We start from the raw sequence: 17,763 nt of genomic DNA, 5'->3' as shown, positions 1-17,763 counted from the left end.
AGGGCGGCAGCGGCCTGGCCGGGAGGAAGCAGGGCCGCGGCGGCCTGGCCGGGAGGAGGCGGGGCCGGCGTCCCGATCGACTTGGATCAGAAAAGCACCGGACGAGAGGGAGCAATGGCAGTGTATGTGCTTGGCATCGATCGATCTGACATCGATAGCTGCAGAGAGATCGAGACAAGAAGACTGGAAAAAAAATATGATCGTCGGGCGAGTTGCAGCGCAGGAGAAAACCTGGGCTCTAATATCATGTTGAAATAGCAACTTATATTATTAGAAGGCCAATGCCAACATATATATATACATACATAAGGATGTCAAAAGGCTATAAGAGAATGCCAAGAGACTAGAATGTAAAAGGCCAAAAAACATCACTTAATATAACTCTAACCGCAACCACCGCATGCAAAACAAAAAGCATGCAACCACCGCATGTAAAACAGAAAGCATGCAACCACCGAATCGTAGTTATGACATTTCCTTTTTTTCAATATGATTTGATTTGAACCTGAATTTTCTCTTTATTCGTGTGACCCTTTTTACTACTTATACGTTGATAACAAGACGAATGCAACACTTTTTGTTTACATCTCTATATCAGGTGACAAGTAGGTGATATTTGACATTACAATAAGCCCCCCCCCCCCCCCCCCCCCCCAGTGGAAAAATGGGCAGGCGTCAAAATTTGATATCCACTCATCTTGAAGAATCTTTGGGCTAATTTGTCCAAGCCAATTATTTCACCATCAGCCTGAAAGCAAAAACAAACAGTAGTTACATCTTGAGCAATCCATAGAAAATATACACTATAATACTAGCTTGTCAACATCTGTTATCCACTCAACTTGAAGAATCTTTTGGCTAATTTGTCCAAGCCAGTTATTTTTGTTAGAGTAATCATATCCTATATAACTAAGAGAGTCATCCTGTTAACTTATTTATCTAATATGCCACCTCACCATACAACTATGAATGGGATATGGCCCATCACAACATTCAACCATGCACGGAAATGTTTACCATTCAATTATTCTACTTATATTTAATAAATTTTGTTACAACTATGCATAATAAAATATAATAAGTTTTGTACTTTAATTTTGGTTTCCATGTTATCAACCCAAATTTTCATCAACCAATTCCTACAGCAACGTACAGGGCATCCTCTATTATATACTAGCAATGCCCGCACGGCGACACACCGCGTCCCGTCGATTCATTGTGTTTATATATGTTGTTTGTATGTATTGTTTACAGCGAAACTCAATTACAACAAGAGACCTAGATAGGTGAGTGATGTTTTGGTTTGTTCAAAAGTCAGACCTCTTCATCATATATATGATTATTTCTCCTTTCTTTTTTCATAATAATTGCTGAAAGGTAATTGATATTATGAAATTAAATATCCGTCGAACAACAATGAGTTCTCCAGGATACAAAAGAACTAATATATGTGCACAAATCTTTATTCAATGTTGCAATAATGCGTAAGTAGTAAAAGAAGATGACACAATATACCTGAAAAGAAACATGCAAATCTTTGTTTGGTTTTGTTATTGCATACAATTTCTTATTTGTATCTACTGTTGAACGTGTACTTCTTTCTTGCTATATTGGTCCGTATTTCTTTTATATTGGTTGAAGGAAGCAAAAGCTTAAAATGTTGCCTTGGATATGTTGTTGGGCTAGATGCTCGCTAAAAGTGTTGGAGTGTTTTAGTAGAATAGGACCCCTTGACAATTCTTCCTTGTATTCAAAACAAATGTTACAGTCTGTCTAGGGAAAAAATAATCCCGCATCCCCTCTCCCCCGCGAGCTCAGCGGACTTCTCACTCCATCATGATGCTAGGTGTAGTACACTTTCCCGTATGACCATGTCTCAGACAAATTGTAGAAATTTTGTGAAAAAGATGGTGAACTCGCATATGCTCTTTATGTAGTGGTGGTTCAATGCTATGATTCTGCTTTAAAATGTGCGCGCTTACATGGATTTTGGAAGAAATTATCCAGATTATATATCTTGCTTCCATGCTTCAAAAGTCATATTTGTCCACAGGTTTAGACGAAACATTATTATCCATACAAAAAAATGTTGAAACCCTAGTTGATCAAATAAATTCAGTACCCTAACTATTGACACTGCTAGTTTGCCATGATATGAAATCATTCCACACTGTCACCTACCTTATACCAAGTTGCATCAACCTGCTAATAAAACATGGTTAATACCAAGTGCATCTGCCTATTTATAAAACATGCAACCTTTGGCACTGTTAGTTACAGAAAAGATAGAAAAGGCTGGAAAGCATTTAGGTTTGAGAGTTTCTTGGAAAACTTTTGAAGAGAAACTGTTGAGAGGCATGTCCACCAACATTGTAATGCCGCCAGAAATGGAGTAATTTACACAATCATGGAGAGAGGCGTATAATTACTTTCTAGCCCAATCTTAGAGGGAACATCCAAAAACTAATCTTGATTGCTAAAGATGTTTAGATAAACTACATTGATATAAGAAATGCAGTTGTTAACTGAGAAAAAATTGTAGCTTAATGTTGAAATTCATTTGCATACACCACTTCTGTATACCAAAAACAATTAATATGAACCATCATCCTAGGTCCCTCTCTCTCCCACACACAATAATTGACAAAGAGAAAACAAAATAGGATTCCAGAGGGATGTTGCCCCAATCTGTGGACTCGTCAGGACCGAATTGCCCGGACAGAAACACGCACCACCTATCATAATAAAACATTACCACAGCACATCCCACCCAGCAAAACACAGAACAAAAAACAGAAGGAAAGTTTCCAGGAAGCCTACTCCTCTGAACTCTGAAGTCATCGCCTTCGCTTGTCTTCTACTCCTAAATTCCTCCTACACTGCATAAACCCCGCACGCAACCTACCATCAATGTCCAATGACTCTTTTCTTTCTACACTTTCTTCTAATTAATAGCAGCTCGTAACAGAGAGACATCAGATCAGGCCGGGACGGAAGAAGGAAGTCAGGCGGCGACCAGGGCTTGGAGGTGGCGATGGCGGTGGCAGGACGGCAATGGGGATGGGGATCTCTTCAGCGGGCACTTGATTGGGCTGACCGGGGATTGGAAGCCGACGGTGACAACGTCGTGGATGCACCAGTAGAACGCCGGCTCACCGCATGCCTGCCGTAGTCGCAGCCTCACAGTCAGGACAGGGCGTCAAGCACGGCTCAAAGACCACCGTGCTTCTCTCCCTCGTCCTCCTCGATGTCTCCGTGGCAATCAGCTCCGTCGCTTCGCCACCGTCACTGTGGTTCCACTATTTTGATCCAGACAACATCATCGCAGACATCGCAATCCACACAACATCACCGTGGACATCACCGTCGTTGCTTGACGACACCGTCTGCGACGTGCCATAGCCGTCGAGGCGCCACATCATGCTCAACCTTACGGCAAGAGACGACGTGCGGGCAGAGTGACCCATCCATGCTGGCATCCTTCACCGTGTTGCTGTGTGGCTCCGGTTTTTGCCGGACGCTGCACAGCGTATCCTCCGGCTACGCCATCTCCGACCCTACCGGGACCAGGTGTCGTACGTCTCCGACCCTACCGGGACCAGGTGTCGTACGTCGACGAATCGTACACCTAGGGGTGTGCTTGCTTTGGAGATGCTCATCTTCCGGGACAACACACCAGTGCAGGGCGTCCGCATCGGCTGCGTCCACCGCAAGCGCGGCCTGTTCATCGGAGTGTCTAGGTTGCTCGGCTTGGGCTACGGCCCCATGTCCCTCGTCTTGGCGGTATGTTGAGCTACTGTCTCGCGAGCCGATACGCCGACTCGGGTGCCAGGTGCCGTATGCTCAGCAGCGCCGATGCCATGACGGCAGTCGCAATTTGCCCTACTCCCGGTACTCCACAACGTGCAGGCGCCGAGTTTCTAGCCCGTGGTCACCGTTTTCCCTACTCCGTTGTGTGCAGGCGCCGAGTTTCTACAAGGTTGCCCTGACGGGGCTGGTCTCGGCGGTGACAAGCTCCGAAGAGTTTCTACTATGCCAGCCTTACGGGGCTGGGCATCGGCGGCGAGAGGTTCTGGATGGCAAGGAGCACGGGGATCCCCATATTTATAGGCCAAGGAACAGGAAGACACGATCCTCCGAGACGTCGAGAAGGCACGACCAAGGACCAGGCTAGAAGGTGCGATTAGGGCATGTACAATGGTGCTATCTTAAGAGTGCCACGTAGGATAAATGATGATGTGGAGGAGAGAGAACTCATAAGAAAAGGCTTGTCTTCTCTTATTTAAGAGAAGACAAGAGATGATCTCTTAGCACAATATGTCTCACCACATTTTTAGGAATGACTAGTTATTGAAGATAAGGCTAAGAGATGACCCATTGTAGACTCTTTTTTTTGTCATATCTAAATTACATGCAAGACTTAAAATAAAACTACCTTATCAACCATTGTACATGCCCTTATTCTCCAAGACGTCGAGAAGGTACGGCCGAATACGAAAGAAGCAACACGTATCAAGCGGCAAGGATAACACGTCTACAATGCCTTACCACCTGACTGACACCCATGCATTGCAAACACAGGGGGGGAAAATGGCAACTACCTACACCAGCCAGCCACCGAGATACATGCACGGGATTAGTCACCACATGCAACGAAACTAAAAATAAAAATCACAACCGCCTACATGCACGCACGTAGTCAAATCTACAACCGCATGCATGCACCTGGCGACACCCTAGGAATCAGCCCCGACAGATCGCATTGTTGACCAGAGACCAAATCAAAACAGAAAAACGCAACGCGCACCCAACGAAAAGCAAATCACGTTCAAAAAATTTAGGCTGGGAAACTAAACTCAAAGATAAGAGCTTTGCCAATGTATCTCTCCTTGTGGGAACTCTCCTAGTGGAGATTAAAGCCTCCTCTTGAAGGGACTTCATGGGAGTACAAGACCTCCCGAGGGAGAAAACTCCCTGGAGTACAAGGCCACCCTTGTGGTGAAGGCTCCATGAGCACAAACCCTCCTTGTATTAGGATTTGGGGAAGAACTCTATCTTGCTCCCTCTGTCTCTTGTGGATGGCTGGGATCAAGGACTTATCCATGTGTATCTTGCGTTGCCACTTGTGTGTTGATTTGCGCTTGGGAAATGTTTCCCTTGTGTTTATCACCTCTTTCTCTCGTGTTCTTCACGTTTTTCCTCAAATCCAACTCCAAGTCGTGAAGACCAGGCCACCCCTACAGGCCATGTGCCTTCACCGAGCCTCTAGGAGACAGCTGGAGCTTCCGAGCCAACCACCCCGTACACTCCAGACCTTGGAGCAGCAATCGCGCCGACCGACCGTGTCACCTCGACCCGTGCCCGACAGTCACCCTGAGACTCCGGGTAACTGCCTGTGTGCAGCTTTTGGGCTCTTCCCTCCTTCCCCCTTCGTGGGATCCCCACCTCCTCTACAGGGTTAGCAAAGATTACTAGACAAGAGGGTAACTGCCTGTGTGCAGCTTTTGGGCTCTTCCCTCCTTCCCTCTTCGTGGGATCCCCACCTCCTCTACAGGGTTAGCAAATATTACTAGATGAGAGCTTTTGCTCATCTACCTCCCCTAGTGGCATTCCTCCATTGTGGAGAAGACTCCAAGGAGCACAAGGCCTCCCTTGTGGAGAAGACTCAGAGAAGACTGCACTGGAGTACAAGGCCTCCCTTGTAGAGAAGACTCCATTGGAGTACAGGGCCATCCTTGTGGTGAAGGCTCCCATGGGCACAACAACTCCTTCCATGGAGAAGATTCTGCATGTGAAATTCAAGACCTCCATCTCTTAGGATTTGGGGATGAACTATTCTTTGTTTACTTTTCCCTTTGATTGTTGTTTGGATTCAAGTGCATCTCTTGTATTGACCTTCGTTATGAGATGTTGGCTCAAGGCTTTTTTCCGTTGTCATTACTAGTGATTCCTCGTGTTTTTCCCCATGTTCTTCCTCATATCCACCTCCAATTCATGAAGATCGGGCCGCCCCTACGGTTTGCCCTTATATCAGATGGTCTCCAAGAAGCGACTTTGGAAAAGTAATTTTGATCAGTACAATGTGTGTTGGTGTTTCGCAAAATATATAGCACGGAATAAGTATTTTCTAAAATCAGCCCATGTTATTTTCATGTGTCAAAAGAAAACTCTTACAAAAAATTGCATAAGAGAAGCTGAACAAAATTGGCAATACATCTACAGCAGCAATATCGCAAATTATATGCCTAATTTACACCCCCATCATTATTACCATAGCCGTTGTAAATAGCACACCTCTTCTGTGAAAATAAAAGAACAGCAATCTTTGCATGCTAACCCTACGAAATCCACACTTAAATTGCTCTGGCAACCAAACACTTGGGAATAGTTGAATAACCAGCCCAAACTTGTCACATTATGCACTACGAATAGTTGAATACTATTCCCAGCAAGAAAAACAGAAGAAACTGCTTGCATTCATTCCCAAAGTCCTTTGGGGTTTGAGCAACCTTTGTTGTACAAATTCGTGAAAAACATACGTACATATAACATATAACAGGAAAGCAACAAAGCTAAATGAAGCATGACAACAATTCGAGATATTCTGTTCTTTTTTACTTTTCGAGTGGAATTTGAGGCTTTGACCTATTGTAGGTATGCATGTTGGACTTCTGGTTTTGATATGGCATGAAAGTTCATCGTTATAAGAATTAATGAGATAATCAAATCTGGTTAACATAAATCATGTTCTTAGCTTCACGCATTGTTGTGTTATGCATGTGTTACCACAATGACCTGTACGATGAAGATGCCAAAAGATGGATAAAGGAACCTGCTAGGTATACTGTGCTGCTATCTCGCGCATCAGGCTTTCAGGAGCTGCAGAAAAAGAGTGTCAAAAATAGTAACTTATGATAAGTAAGCTGCGGGTGCAGTCACATCATTTGGTGAAGTAAGGGTTATCCTGAAGTTGATAGAAGATACCTTCTATACCACCAGTGAAATGCTCAAATTGGCCCATGGCTTGTCTAACAAACATCTCTACACCGCTAACAACTTTCACTCCATGTTCTTTTGCTTCTCGTAGAAGCCGGGTAACTTTTGGGGCATATACCGCATCAAACACTACATCATAGAAACTTAAAGCTTTCTGCAGATCCAAAAGGAGAATTCCTCAAATACACCGAGGGGGCATGTTAAGGATGGAATGACAGATTAAAAGGAAAAGGATCCCCAAATTTAATTTCGCTAGAATGAAACAAGTTTGCTTGCTTGCTCGTGTGTGTGTGAGAGAGAGACCTTCGGAACAGGAGTGCCATCAACATTTGGGTACATCCCCAATGATGTTGCATTAGCGAGGATCGTCCCTTCTTCAGGCCTGAAATTTTCCAGGTCGGCTAACCTCAGGGCCTGGCCACCGACTGCATTGGCAAGAGTAACTGCCTTTTCTGGGGGAATGGAGAAAATTTTCAAATTACAAGATGTATTACCATACGGACATCATTCATCTAAATGACCATTTGGCTTACATCAAGTATGGACCAACAAGAGATGAAACAAAAAGCAATCATGTAAGAAAATCATACTAACTTTAAGATGGTATGGTATCTAGCGCAAAGTAGGTTCACTGCTCAATACAGTGTAAAGTGATGCTTACTTAGCGATTGAGGAGTGGAAATGAGCCCGGGCTACAGTGAGCCCTTTTAGGGAAAAAAAGGGGTCTTAATCCTCAAACAGTTCTGAAAACAAAATTATACATCTCTACTATAAAGGGGAATTTGTTGGTTTTGTTAGACGAATAAGCCGCGGGCTGCGGCCAGGGTGCGTCGCGTGTGTGTGCGCACATGTATGTATGCATACGTGAGCTAGCTAGACGGGAGTGCATGCATGTATTAGCTGCGTGTAGTGTGTGCGTGTTCTGTTGGCGGGATCGGGGGAGCGTTTGAGTCGGTCCTGGCGGGCGCGCACGACCTGGGCATGTACGTGCATGTCGCGGGGCGCATGGATGGCACGGGCCGGATCGGGCGCTCGGCGTGATCTGGGACGTGGGTACGTGGCCGGCGAGTCCCAGGGTATAAATACCCCATGCGTTGTAACAGATGCATCTTGAGTTTGTTGCTCGAGGGAAATATAAGCGGCCGCTCGTGCGGCCGGCGGCGTACGTGCGCCGGGCAAACTCTTGTTGTGTTCTCCTCGTTCTTCTTCCTTCTTTCTTCTACGTCTGTGCGAGAGAGAGAGAGAGCTGAAGGTGAGGAGAGCTAGGGCTAGACACCAACAGGTTTCACTTCCATCGCTTCCACTCCTCAAATCGATACATGCCACCTCCTATCGACTTTTTTTTAAACCATGCAATAACCCCATTAATATTTTTCCAACGCAGTGGTAAAGCTGCTGCCTTGTGACCATGAGGTCATGGGTTCAAGTCCTGGAAACAGCCTCTTACAGAAATGTAGGGAAAGGCTGCGTACTATAGACCCAAAGTGGTCGGACCCTTCCCTGGACCCTGCGCAAGCGGGAGCTACATGCACCAGGTTGCCCCCCCCCCCCCCCCCCCCCCCCTCCTAGGCTAGAGGTGAAACCCATAAGATCTAGCAACCAACTCATGGTTCTGGCACATGGATAGCAAGCTTCCACGCACTCCTGTCCATGGCTAGTTCTCTGGTGATACTCCAATCCTTAGTCCCAAACAAGTTGGGGTAGGCTAGAGGTTAAACCCATAAGATCTAGCAACCAACTCATGGTTCTGGCACATGGATAGCAAGCTTCCACACACTCCTGTCCATGGCTAGTTCTCTGGTGATACTCCAGTCCTTCAGATCTCTCTTTACGGACTCCTCCCATGTCAAGTTCGGTCTACCCCGACCTCTCTTGACATTATCAGCCCGCTTTAGCCGTCTGCTATGCACTGGAGCTTCTGGAGGCATGCGCTGAATATGCCCAAACCATCTCAGATGATGTTGGACAAGCTTCTCTTCAATCGGTGCTACCCAACTCTATCTTGCATATCATCATTTTGGACTCCATCTGGCCACACATCCATCTCAACATGCGCATCTCAGCCACACCTCACTATTGAACATGTCAGCTTTTAGTCGGTCAACACTCGGCGCCATACAACATTGCGGGTCGAACCGCCGTCCTATAGAACTTGCCTATCGCCAATACTAAGAAATCCCTTGCAAGGAAACAACAAAATCAACTTTAGTTGTACGTACACAATCTCAATCGCATCATGTCTTTCCTTAACTCTTTGCCTATGGATTCCCTCCCCACAGCATATCACAATCTCAACCCAATCAAAATTTTACTATGTTGAACTACCAGAATAAAATTGCCCCCGTTGCAACGCACTGGTATTTAGCTAGTTTACATATGGATGTGCAATATTTACGCACAAATTTCCATCTATATATTGTACACAACATAGACAAATATGTGGATCAAATAGAGAAACTTTTGGGGTTTTGGAGCTATAAATTCATCCTTTTGTGTAGCCAATAAATTAATATATATTTTAGTAAGACTTTACAGATATGTAGAACACATCCATGGAGAAAAATTGGAATTTTTTGAAACTTCTAAATATATTTTTCGTATTTCTCAATATATTTTTCGTATTTCCCAAAATATCGGGCTCCATGGAGCAAGGGAGCTAAATTGCTACTAGCATCTAGATGAGGATTGCTTGACTGTTCCAAGACCTAGTTCCAAATTAGCGAGGATGACATTAGAGAACTGAGTCCTGGGAAAGTCAAGTAATCCCAATAATAAGTTGGATGCAAATTAGCTAGAACAAATAAAGACATATTGGAGATGTAGGAGATGAGGCTGGCAAAGGTGGGACGTGAAGCGTTGATACCACACGAAAGGTGTTTGTTTCAAACCGTACCGAGAGCAGTGTAGCCTGCTGACATGGTTAGATCGCGATGGAACGACGAAGCTAGAAGGCTGCTGGCGGTAAACCTCTTCGTCGATGGTGACATTGAGGAAGGTATTCTTGACGTCTAGTTGCCGAATGGGTCAACCGCGCTGATGGCAAGACTAAAGGTCTCGTCATAGTCGACCCGCCGGCTAAGCCTTTGACGATCCAAAGCGCTTTGTACCGAGCGAAAGGGGCGACCACCTGCCCTTCTAAAGCAGCGCGCTTTGGTCATGGTGTGGCGCCAATGAGGGTCCCGAGAGTACTGCGGTAGGACTTGGCACAGGTAAAACGACGGCGATCTCAGTGGATTGATTAGACAGTTCACCAAGACGACAATACCGTCCTTTGCGGGTCAATCCTAGGACAAAGCACAAGAGCACCAACGCAAACCAAGCATGAAGGCACGGGAGTGGCGTCGCCGGAGGCAAGCTTGACAGTGACAAGCCTGACCACCAAGGAACTCGAGGAAGAACTACCAAGAGTTTGAAGAATTAGAGGCGTCAAACACAACTGGAATAGGTAGCGGGGGGCTAGGCCTGGACGTGCATGAGGGGGATGGTAGCAACGCCCGAGTGAGGACATGGTGGAGAGGCCGAGAGCGCGTATGGTGGTTGCGGACTCGGCAGCGGCAGTCATGGCGGGAAACCATGCTAGGTTGGATTTAACTAATTTGATATCATGTGATAGAGAGTTGGGGAACACTGCACATGGCAATGATGCACACGCGATTGGTACAGCCACCATACAATCAAAATAACATATTGTTAGGAGGATAATCTAGGGTTAGGTGCAACTAAAAGCTAACTATCTACATTGCTAACAATTAAATTTTAACATGAAGCTCAATAAGAGGTGAAAATATCAGGAGAAGGGCGACATCACGATAAACAACGATCCATTGCACTAAGGTTGGCGCGCTCTAATCATAACACAGCATGGCACTGGATTTGGTCGTTGGGAATTAAAACATGGGTGCAACCAATTGCTCTGTGCAATAGAGTTGGATGCTTGTCAGGAAGCCTAGTCAGCATGACCAAGGGGTTGGCGACAACAATAACATGTCCCGACCCTTCATTTTCCAAACATGTGGGCCCAAAATATCAAGTCCATATGAATATGAATTTCAAATCGGATAAATACAAATCTTACCATAGGTACGATTTGCTACTACAACTCTTGCACCCTTCTTCTTTGCTCCATAGGCAATTGCCTTAGCAGCACCACCAGCACCTACAACAACAATAAGCCTGCCAGACAATGGTGACATAGCAGCATCCTTTGACCCCAGACCTGTGGAACATAAATCATGTGATATTTGTGCATGACTCCCAAATAACTGTTAAAAGGGAATCGATTAAGACTGCTAAAACCTCCTATGCCATCTTCAATAGCAGAAATTGCTCCAATGTAGTCTGTATTGTAGCCCACTAATTTGCCGTCTGATTTCCTAACTATAGTGTTTATGGCACCTATTGACTGCAGATTAACACAACAAAATAGCAGGTCAAACAAAGAGAAAGTGGAAGCTAATTAATGAAGTAGACACAAAAGAAGTACAGTGCATCCAGGTACCTTAGCAACAGCATCATGTTCATGGCAACAATGTACTGCATCCACTTTGAAAGGAAGAGAGCAACTGCGTTACACAAAGTCAAACAGTGTAAAACAAAATTACTCTTGTGAAATGTGCCAATGAAAAGGGCTGAAATGACTTTCTAGAAATTGATTTTATAGGAGTGCAAGAGTTCTGGTTTTCTGAGGTACTACTCGTGTTATGTGGGGTATTCCGTACACAAGGTGCATTGCCCAACCTGGGGCAGGTTAGGTTGCAGCAGAGCAAGGGCATGTTGCCCTTCGAGTTGACTTCTAGTAACTTAATTTTCTAAGCACCCTAGGAATAGAGCGCACACGGTGTCCGGCATTCTTTTGCGAGGCGGACTCCACAGGTCAGCGTGAGGTTGCGAGTTGCAGTTGTTCTCCCTTTGGGGTGCTCCCGGCCGTCAGTGGGCGAGCTCTCTTCCGCCCTCCTGACCACAACTTTATGTCTCTCTCCTGAATCACAACCTCCAGCAGTTCCAATTCTATGTGCCGCCGTTCGCCAATCCAGCCCCGCATCGCTCTAATCTACCATTTCCCACCATCCATATCACCATTTCCCAACAGCATCATGTTCATGGCAACAATGTACTGCATCCACTTTGAAAGGAAGAGAGCAACTGCGTTACACAAAGTCAAACAGTGTAAAACAAAATTGCTCTTGTGAAATGTGCCAATGAAAAGGGCTGAAATGACTTTCTAGAAGTTGATTTTATAGGAGTGCAAGAGTTCTAGTTTTCTGAGGTACTGCTCGTGTTATGTGGGGTATTCCCTACACAAGGTGCAAAGCCCAACCTGGGGCAGGTTAGGTTGCAGCAGAGCAAGGGCATGTTGCCCTTCGAGTTGTCTTCTAGTAACTTAATTTTCTAAGCTCCCTAGGAATAGAGCACACACGGTGTCCGGCATTCTTTTGCGAGGCGGACAACACAGGTCAGCATGAGGTTGCGAGTTGCAGTTGCTCTCCCTTTGGGGTACTCCCAGCCGTTAGTGGACGAGCTCTCTTCCGCCCTCCTGACCACAACTTTGTGTCTCTCTCCTGAATCACAACCTCCAGCAGTTCCAATTCTATGTGACGCCGTTCGCCTATCCAGCCCCAACTCGCTCTCATCTACCATTTCCCACCATCCATATCACCAACCTCCCTCCCCGCACGCGCCCTCATGGCTCATGGCACCCTAGCTGCAGCTTGTCCGCTGGTGTGGCTTCTCTGACCTCCAGCGAGCTCCGCCTCACAGCCTTACTCATGCTCTTACCTCCTCTTCGACAACCCATACGCACCTCCATTTCCGGTAGCGATACTGGCGGGACGACGGTGATCGCTATTGTTGAAGTGTATATGTGGATTGCCTAGCCCTTTCCATCAATTCGGACGTTTGGTTGCGTTGGCTAGCGCATGAAGCTTAACATCGTACCAGAGGCCAAGGTCTTGAGTTTAAGTCCTGGCTTTCGCAATTCATCCAAAAATTGTTGTTGCACACCTCTATGTCCACGTATAGGCCTCTTGAACCATACCACTAAGTCTATTCACGTGTAGACTTCCAGCATCACACGTGAGAGGGGGTGTTGAAGTGTATATGTGAATTGCCTAGCCTTCCATCAGCTCGGACTTTTGGTTGCGTTGGCTAGTGCATGAAGCTTAACAGCCATGACCTCGGTGGGGCGTGGATACTATCGCACTGTCGACTACTACCTCTGCTCCTGCCACCATGCGATAGCGGGCATAGTTACCCTTAATTGCAGTCTCTCTTAATTCTTTGGACGTTGACTTATAAATTGTTTCCCTAAACAATGGTTCGTAAAATTACCTCGACCTATGCATGATGTCTTCTTTGTTGATCATATTAATCTTATGTCTTTGTTCTCATGAGATCTGTTTCCCTGTTATTATGCTTCAGAGATTGATTGTGAGTGTATTTAAACATCTCTTCTGGTTTTCACCCTTTCACATGATTTTCTTTTTCTGCTATGGCAAAGAAGTTTTTTCGAGAAAACGCGAAGGACCTTTGCGTTTCATTTCGTTGAAAAGAAAGAGAGAACAAGCCTCCTAGGAGGTGAGTTTTACAATGCTATAGGCCGGTCAGTGTACATCCCAGGATGTGGACAGAACAACCCTAAGCCCCTGGGCTCCGGCGCTTGCCCAACAGCAGGCCTCGTCTTTGATCTTATCTACTACCAAATCGATCGAGGGCGTCGCATTGTCAAAGACACACGCGTTCCTATGTTTCCAGATCATCCATGGAACAAGCAAGGCAATGGACCTAAGGGCCTTGCGATGCGTCGTCGGCGTGTGCTCGTTCGCTTGCAGCCACCATGCCAAGACAGTAGGCTCTTGGTCCGGCGCCCGGATCGGCATGCGCAGCCAGGACAGGATGGCATGCCATGTTTGGCGAGCGAAGGGGCAGGTCAAGAGCAGGTGCTGGATTGTTTCTGTAGCTTGGTCGCATAGGAGGCACCTGGGGTGATGTTGCAGTCCACGTCGAGCGAGCCTTTCCGCCGTCCAGCAGCGATCTTGATTCGCCAACCAGTGGAAGAATTTTACTCATGGCGGCGCCCAGCTTTTCCAAATCAGCTTGCAGGAAGTGCGTCGCGTTGAACCTTGGAAAGTGGCCCCATAACATGACTGCACCGAGTAGATACCGTTGGCCGTCCACCTCCATAGCAGCCGGTCTGGGTCTTTCGAGAGGACGGTACAGTTCACGGCCTGCCAAATCATCAGGTACTGGCCTATCTCGTGGAGGCCGAGGACTCCCTGGATATCACGCGCCCAGGAGTTCCTGGCCAGCCCTTCCGCCACCGTCCTCAAGTTTCGTCGTCGTTTGGGGATGCACTGGTAGAGCAGCGGGGCACTGGTAGAGCAGCGGGGCGAGCTCGTGGATGGGCTGCCCGCTAATCCAGCGGTCCTCCCAAAACAGGGCCGACAGGCCGTTCCCCACGGTCATGGTCGTGGAGGCAAACAACATCGCACGCTCCTCAGTCGAGAATTGTAGGTCAAGCCCCTGCCAGGCGCGGTCCGTGTCCACGCGGGCGAACCATAGCCATCGCAGCCGAAGCGCCAACCCAGCGCGCTCCAGATCACGCACACCTAGTCCTTCGTACTCATTAGGGCGGCAAATATGTCGCCAGTTGACATGGCAGCCCACCTTTGGCAATGGCGCGTCCAGCCCATAAGAAGCCCCTCTAGATCTTCTCTAGCTGCTTTAGTGTCTTCTTTGGGGGGGGGGGGGGGGGGCGAATGCAAGCATGTGGTGCACCGGGATAGCACTAAGCACCGACTTGACCAGAGCAAGGCGCTCGGCCTTGTTCATGAGCCATGCCTTCCAGGTGTGTAGCTTGGCAGCCACCAAGTCCACCAAGGGTTGTAGCTAGGCGGCAGTAGGGCAACGCGTCATCAGAGGGATACCAAGGTAGGCAACAGGGAGTTGCACTACCGGGCACCTGAGCTGGGAGATCAACGCGTCCGCCGCGGGGTCGCCGTGAATAACTTTTGTCATAGTTTACCTGTAGCCCACTCGCCTCTCCACACAGGGCCAAGATACCCTTAATGGTGGCCACGTCTCCTGGCGTGGCATGGCAAAATAACATGATGTCGTCGGCGTACAGGGAGATTGCCGGGATATGCCGGTGAGGGTGGAGCTGCTGTAGAATGCCGGAGTCAATGGCACAGCGCATCAGTCTGCCAAGGGTGTCCACTATGAGCACGAAGAGTTGTGGGGACACGGGGTCGCCTTGGCACAGCCCGCTACGGCGCCAAATCGGCAGGCCCAGCTCACCCTTTAGCAGGACACGGGTGCTAGACGTCGATAGCAGGATCGTGAGCCACTCCCGGAATCGGTCTCCGAATCCGTATTGGCGCAATACCTCATAGGAACGGCCATGATAGGGGATCAAAAGCTCGAGTGAGGTCGAGCTTGAGCATGATCCGTGGGGCTCCAAGTTGATGTAGCATCTTAAGTGATTGCCTGACAAGAATGAAGTTGTCGTGGAGGCTGCGGTCGGTGATGAACGTGTTCTAATTACGACTAACCAGATTGTCCAGCCTTGGGGCAAGGCGCACCGATAGTACTTTGGCGAAGATCTTGGCCATGAGGTGTATCAAGCATATCGGCCGGTAGTCGCGTAGCTGGTGGGCGTCAGCGTGTTTGGGCAGCAGGGTCTTGGGGGCCTGGTTGAGCTTGCTGAATCCACGGCCCCTCATCTCGTACAGCTACTCGAAAACACCCATGATGTCTTGCCTTACTATGGCCCAGCAGGCCTGGAGGAATTCCGCAGCGAACCCGTCCGGCCCCGGAGCCTTATGGGCGAGGGGACGCTTGACAACGTCCCAAACCTCCTCCGCGGTGAAGGACGCGTCGAGGCTCGCGAGGTCACTCGGGTCAATGAGCTGCTTCAAGTCCATCGTGATGTCACGGCCGGAGGACGTGCCCAAGATTCTATCACAGTGCTCAAACGTCGCCTGCGCTATCTCGTCATGTTCGGTGAGCACATGCCCGTCCAGGACTAGGCTGAAGATCCGGTTCTTCTACCTTCGGAAGGAGCACTACCGGAGGAAGAAGCCGAGGTTGGCGTCGCCGTCCATGAGCGTGGCGATGCGTGGACGCTGTCGGGCAATGATGGCAAAGAAGTTGTGAATCTCAGTTTTGTCTTAAACTCCATGGACAGAACAAGAATGGTAAATGTTGATTTAAGAGTGTGCCAACAATTGTGATGTTCAGATTAGATGATATCATACTGCCTCATTTTCATACTATTCGATTTTACCCCATATGTCGCCTGTCCATCCCCTGGTGAGTGAGGACCTCACGATGGACTTCGTCAAGGGGCTGCCGGCGTCCAAGGGCTACGACACAATCATGGTGGTCGTCTATCGCTTCACCAATTCATGCACTTCGTCCCTCTGCGCCACCCCTTCACCGCCGCCCAGGTGGGGCGCGCGTTATGGACAATGTGGTGAAGCTCCACGGAGTGCCATCATCCATCGTCTCGGATCGCGACAAGGTTTTCACCAGCAATCTTTGGCGGGAGCTGCTCGCCGGCACGTGTACCAAGCTGCTCTACTCCAGCGCGTACCATCCCCAAACCAAAGGCCAGAGCGAGCGCGTTAATCAGTGCATGAAGATGTACTTGCGCTTCGCCGTGCGACTCCCCCAAGAAATGGCGCCCCTGGTTGCCGATGGCAGAATTCTGGTGCAACTCTACCTTCCACTCCTCGCTGAACTGCACCCCCTTCAAGGCCACATCTATGGCAAGCAGGCCAAACTGGGCGCCATGGCAACATGGGCGGATGCCGCCCCAGCAAGGGAGGACCTGGACTGGGCAACGCACACCAATGGCATCCATGCCCATCTCAAGCGCGCCCAACGCCGGTTCAAGAAACAAGCAGACAAGAATCGAACAGAGTGCTCCTTCTAGGTCGGCGAACAGGTACTTCTAAAGCTCCAGCCATACGTGCAGCACTCGGTGGTCTCTCGCCCTTGCACCAAGCTCGCCATCAAATTATTCGGGTCGTACACAGCGCAGGAGAAGATTGGCCTGCTGGCCTACAAGCTGGAACTGCCGCCGGACAGCCGCATGCATCCGGTCTTCCACGTCTCTCAACTAAAGCCATTCACACCGGACTACACAGCGGTATTCGCCGACCTACCCCGCGTCCAAGACCTGTCGGCAACGGCAGCACAACCGTTCAGGATCCTCGACAGGCGCATGATGAAACATGGCGACGCGCCCGTGGTGCAGCTCAAGGTTCGGTGCTCTCCCAACGCCCCCGACACAGCAACATGGGAGGATTACAACGTGCTACGCCGGCAATTTCCTACAGCTCCGATCTGGGAAGAGGAGGCCAGCGCTTAAGGAGGGGAGAGTGTCACACCTGTCCATCCCCTGGTCAGTGTGACTTGGCACGCCTGACAGGCGGGGCCCACCTAGCTAGTGTGTGTGTTGATTGGGTTAAAAGGCCAGCCTGTTGGCCAGGCGACACATGCGTGTGGAAAACACTTTCTGTACTCTCAACCTTTCCTCTGAAATCTCAACCCCTTCCCCAAGCTCATCCGCTCACCTCTCTCTGGATCGCTGATCCCCTTCCTCGATCAGGGTATTACAAATATCAATGCTTTTTCAAGCAATGGGTTGCTGAAAATTTGGAGTTATCTATCAGTCCATGCATTTTTATCTATGAACTTTTTGTGTGTCATGTTTTCCTGTAAATTTGAAAGGTATAGCCAGGACCTAGCAATACATGGTTACCTTGC

The 17,763-nt window shown here is 48.2% G+C and overlaps 1 protein-coding gene across 3 annotated transcripts in view; it reads right to left on the bottom strand.

Annotated features, from left to right (window-relative positions):
- Positions 1-462: 462 nt before the first annotated feature.
- LOC123069867 (bifunctional 3-dehydroquinate dehydratase/shikimate dehydrogenase, chloroplastic) overlaps positions 463-17,763 on the bottom strand; it is a 28,623-nt gene continuing 11,322 nt past the window's right edge. For 2 of the 3 annotated variants that reach the window (XM_044492822.1, XM_044492823.1), the window contains 7 exons: positions 11,495-11,558; positions 11,293-11,398; positions 11,072-11,212; positions 7,300-7,448; positions 6,985-7,150; positions 6,833-6,879; positions 463-748 (listed from right to left, as the gene is read on the bottom strand). In XM_044492822.1, the coding sequence (XP_044348757.1) occupies positions 6,836-6,879; positions 6,985-7,150; positions 7,300-7,448; positions 11,072-11,212; positions 11,293-11,398; positions 11,495-11,558 (670 nt within the window). In that variant the 3' untranslated portion in view covers positions 463-748; positions 6,833-6,835. Of the gene's footprint in view, positions 749-6,795; positions 6,880-6,984; positions 7,151-7,299; positions 7,449-11,071; positions 11,213-11,292; positions 11,399-11,494; positions 11,559-17,763 lie in introns of all 3 variants that reach the window. The other variant, XM_044492821.1, reaches the window with a different exon arrangement.

This window comes from Triticum aestivum, chromosome 3B, assembly GCF_018294505.1.
Source record: "Triticum aestivum cultivar Chinese Spring chromosome 3B, IWGSC CS RefSeq v2.1, whole genome shotgun sequence".
Taxonomy (NCBI): domain Eukaryota; kingdom Viridiplantae; phylum Streptophyta; class Magnoliopsida; order Poales; family Poaceae; genus Triticum; species Triticum aestivum.
This window is presented reverse-complemented; position numbering and strand designations above follow the sequence as displayed.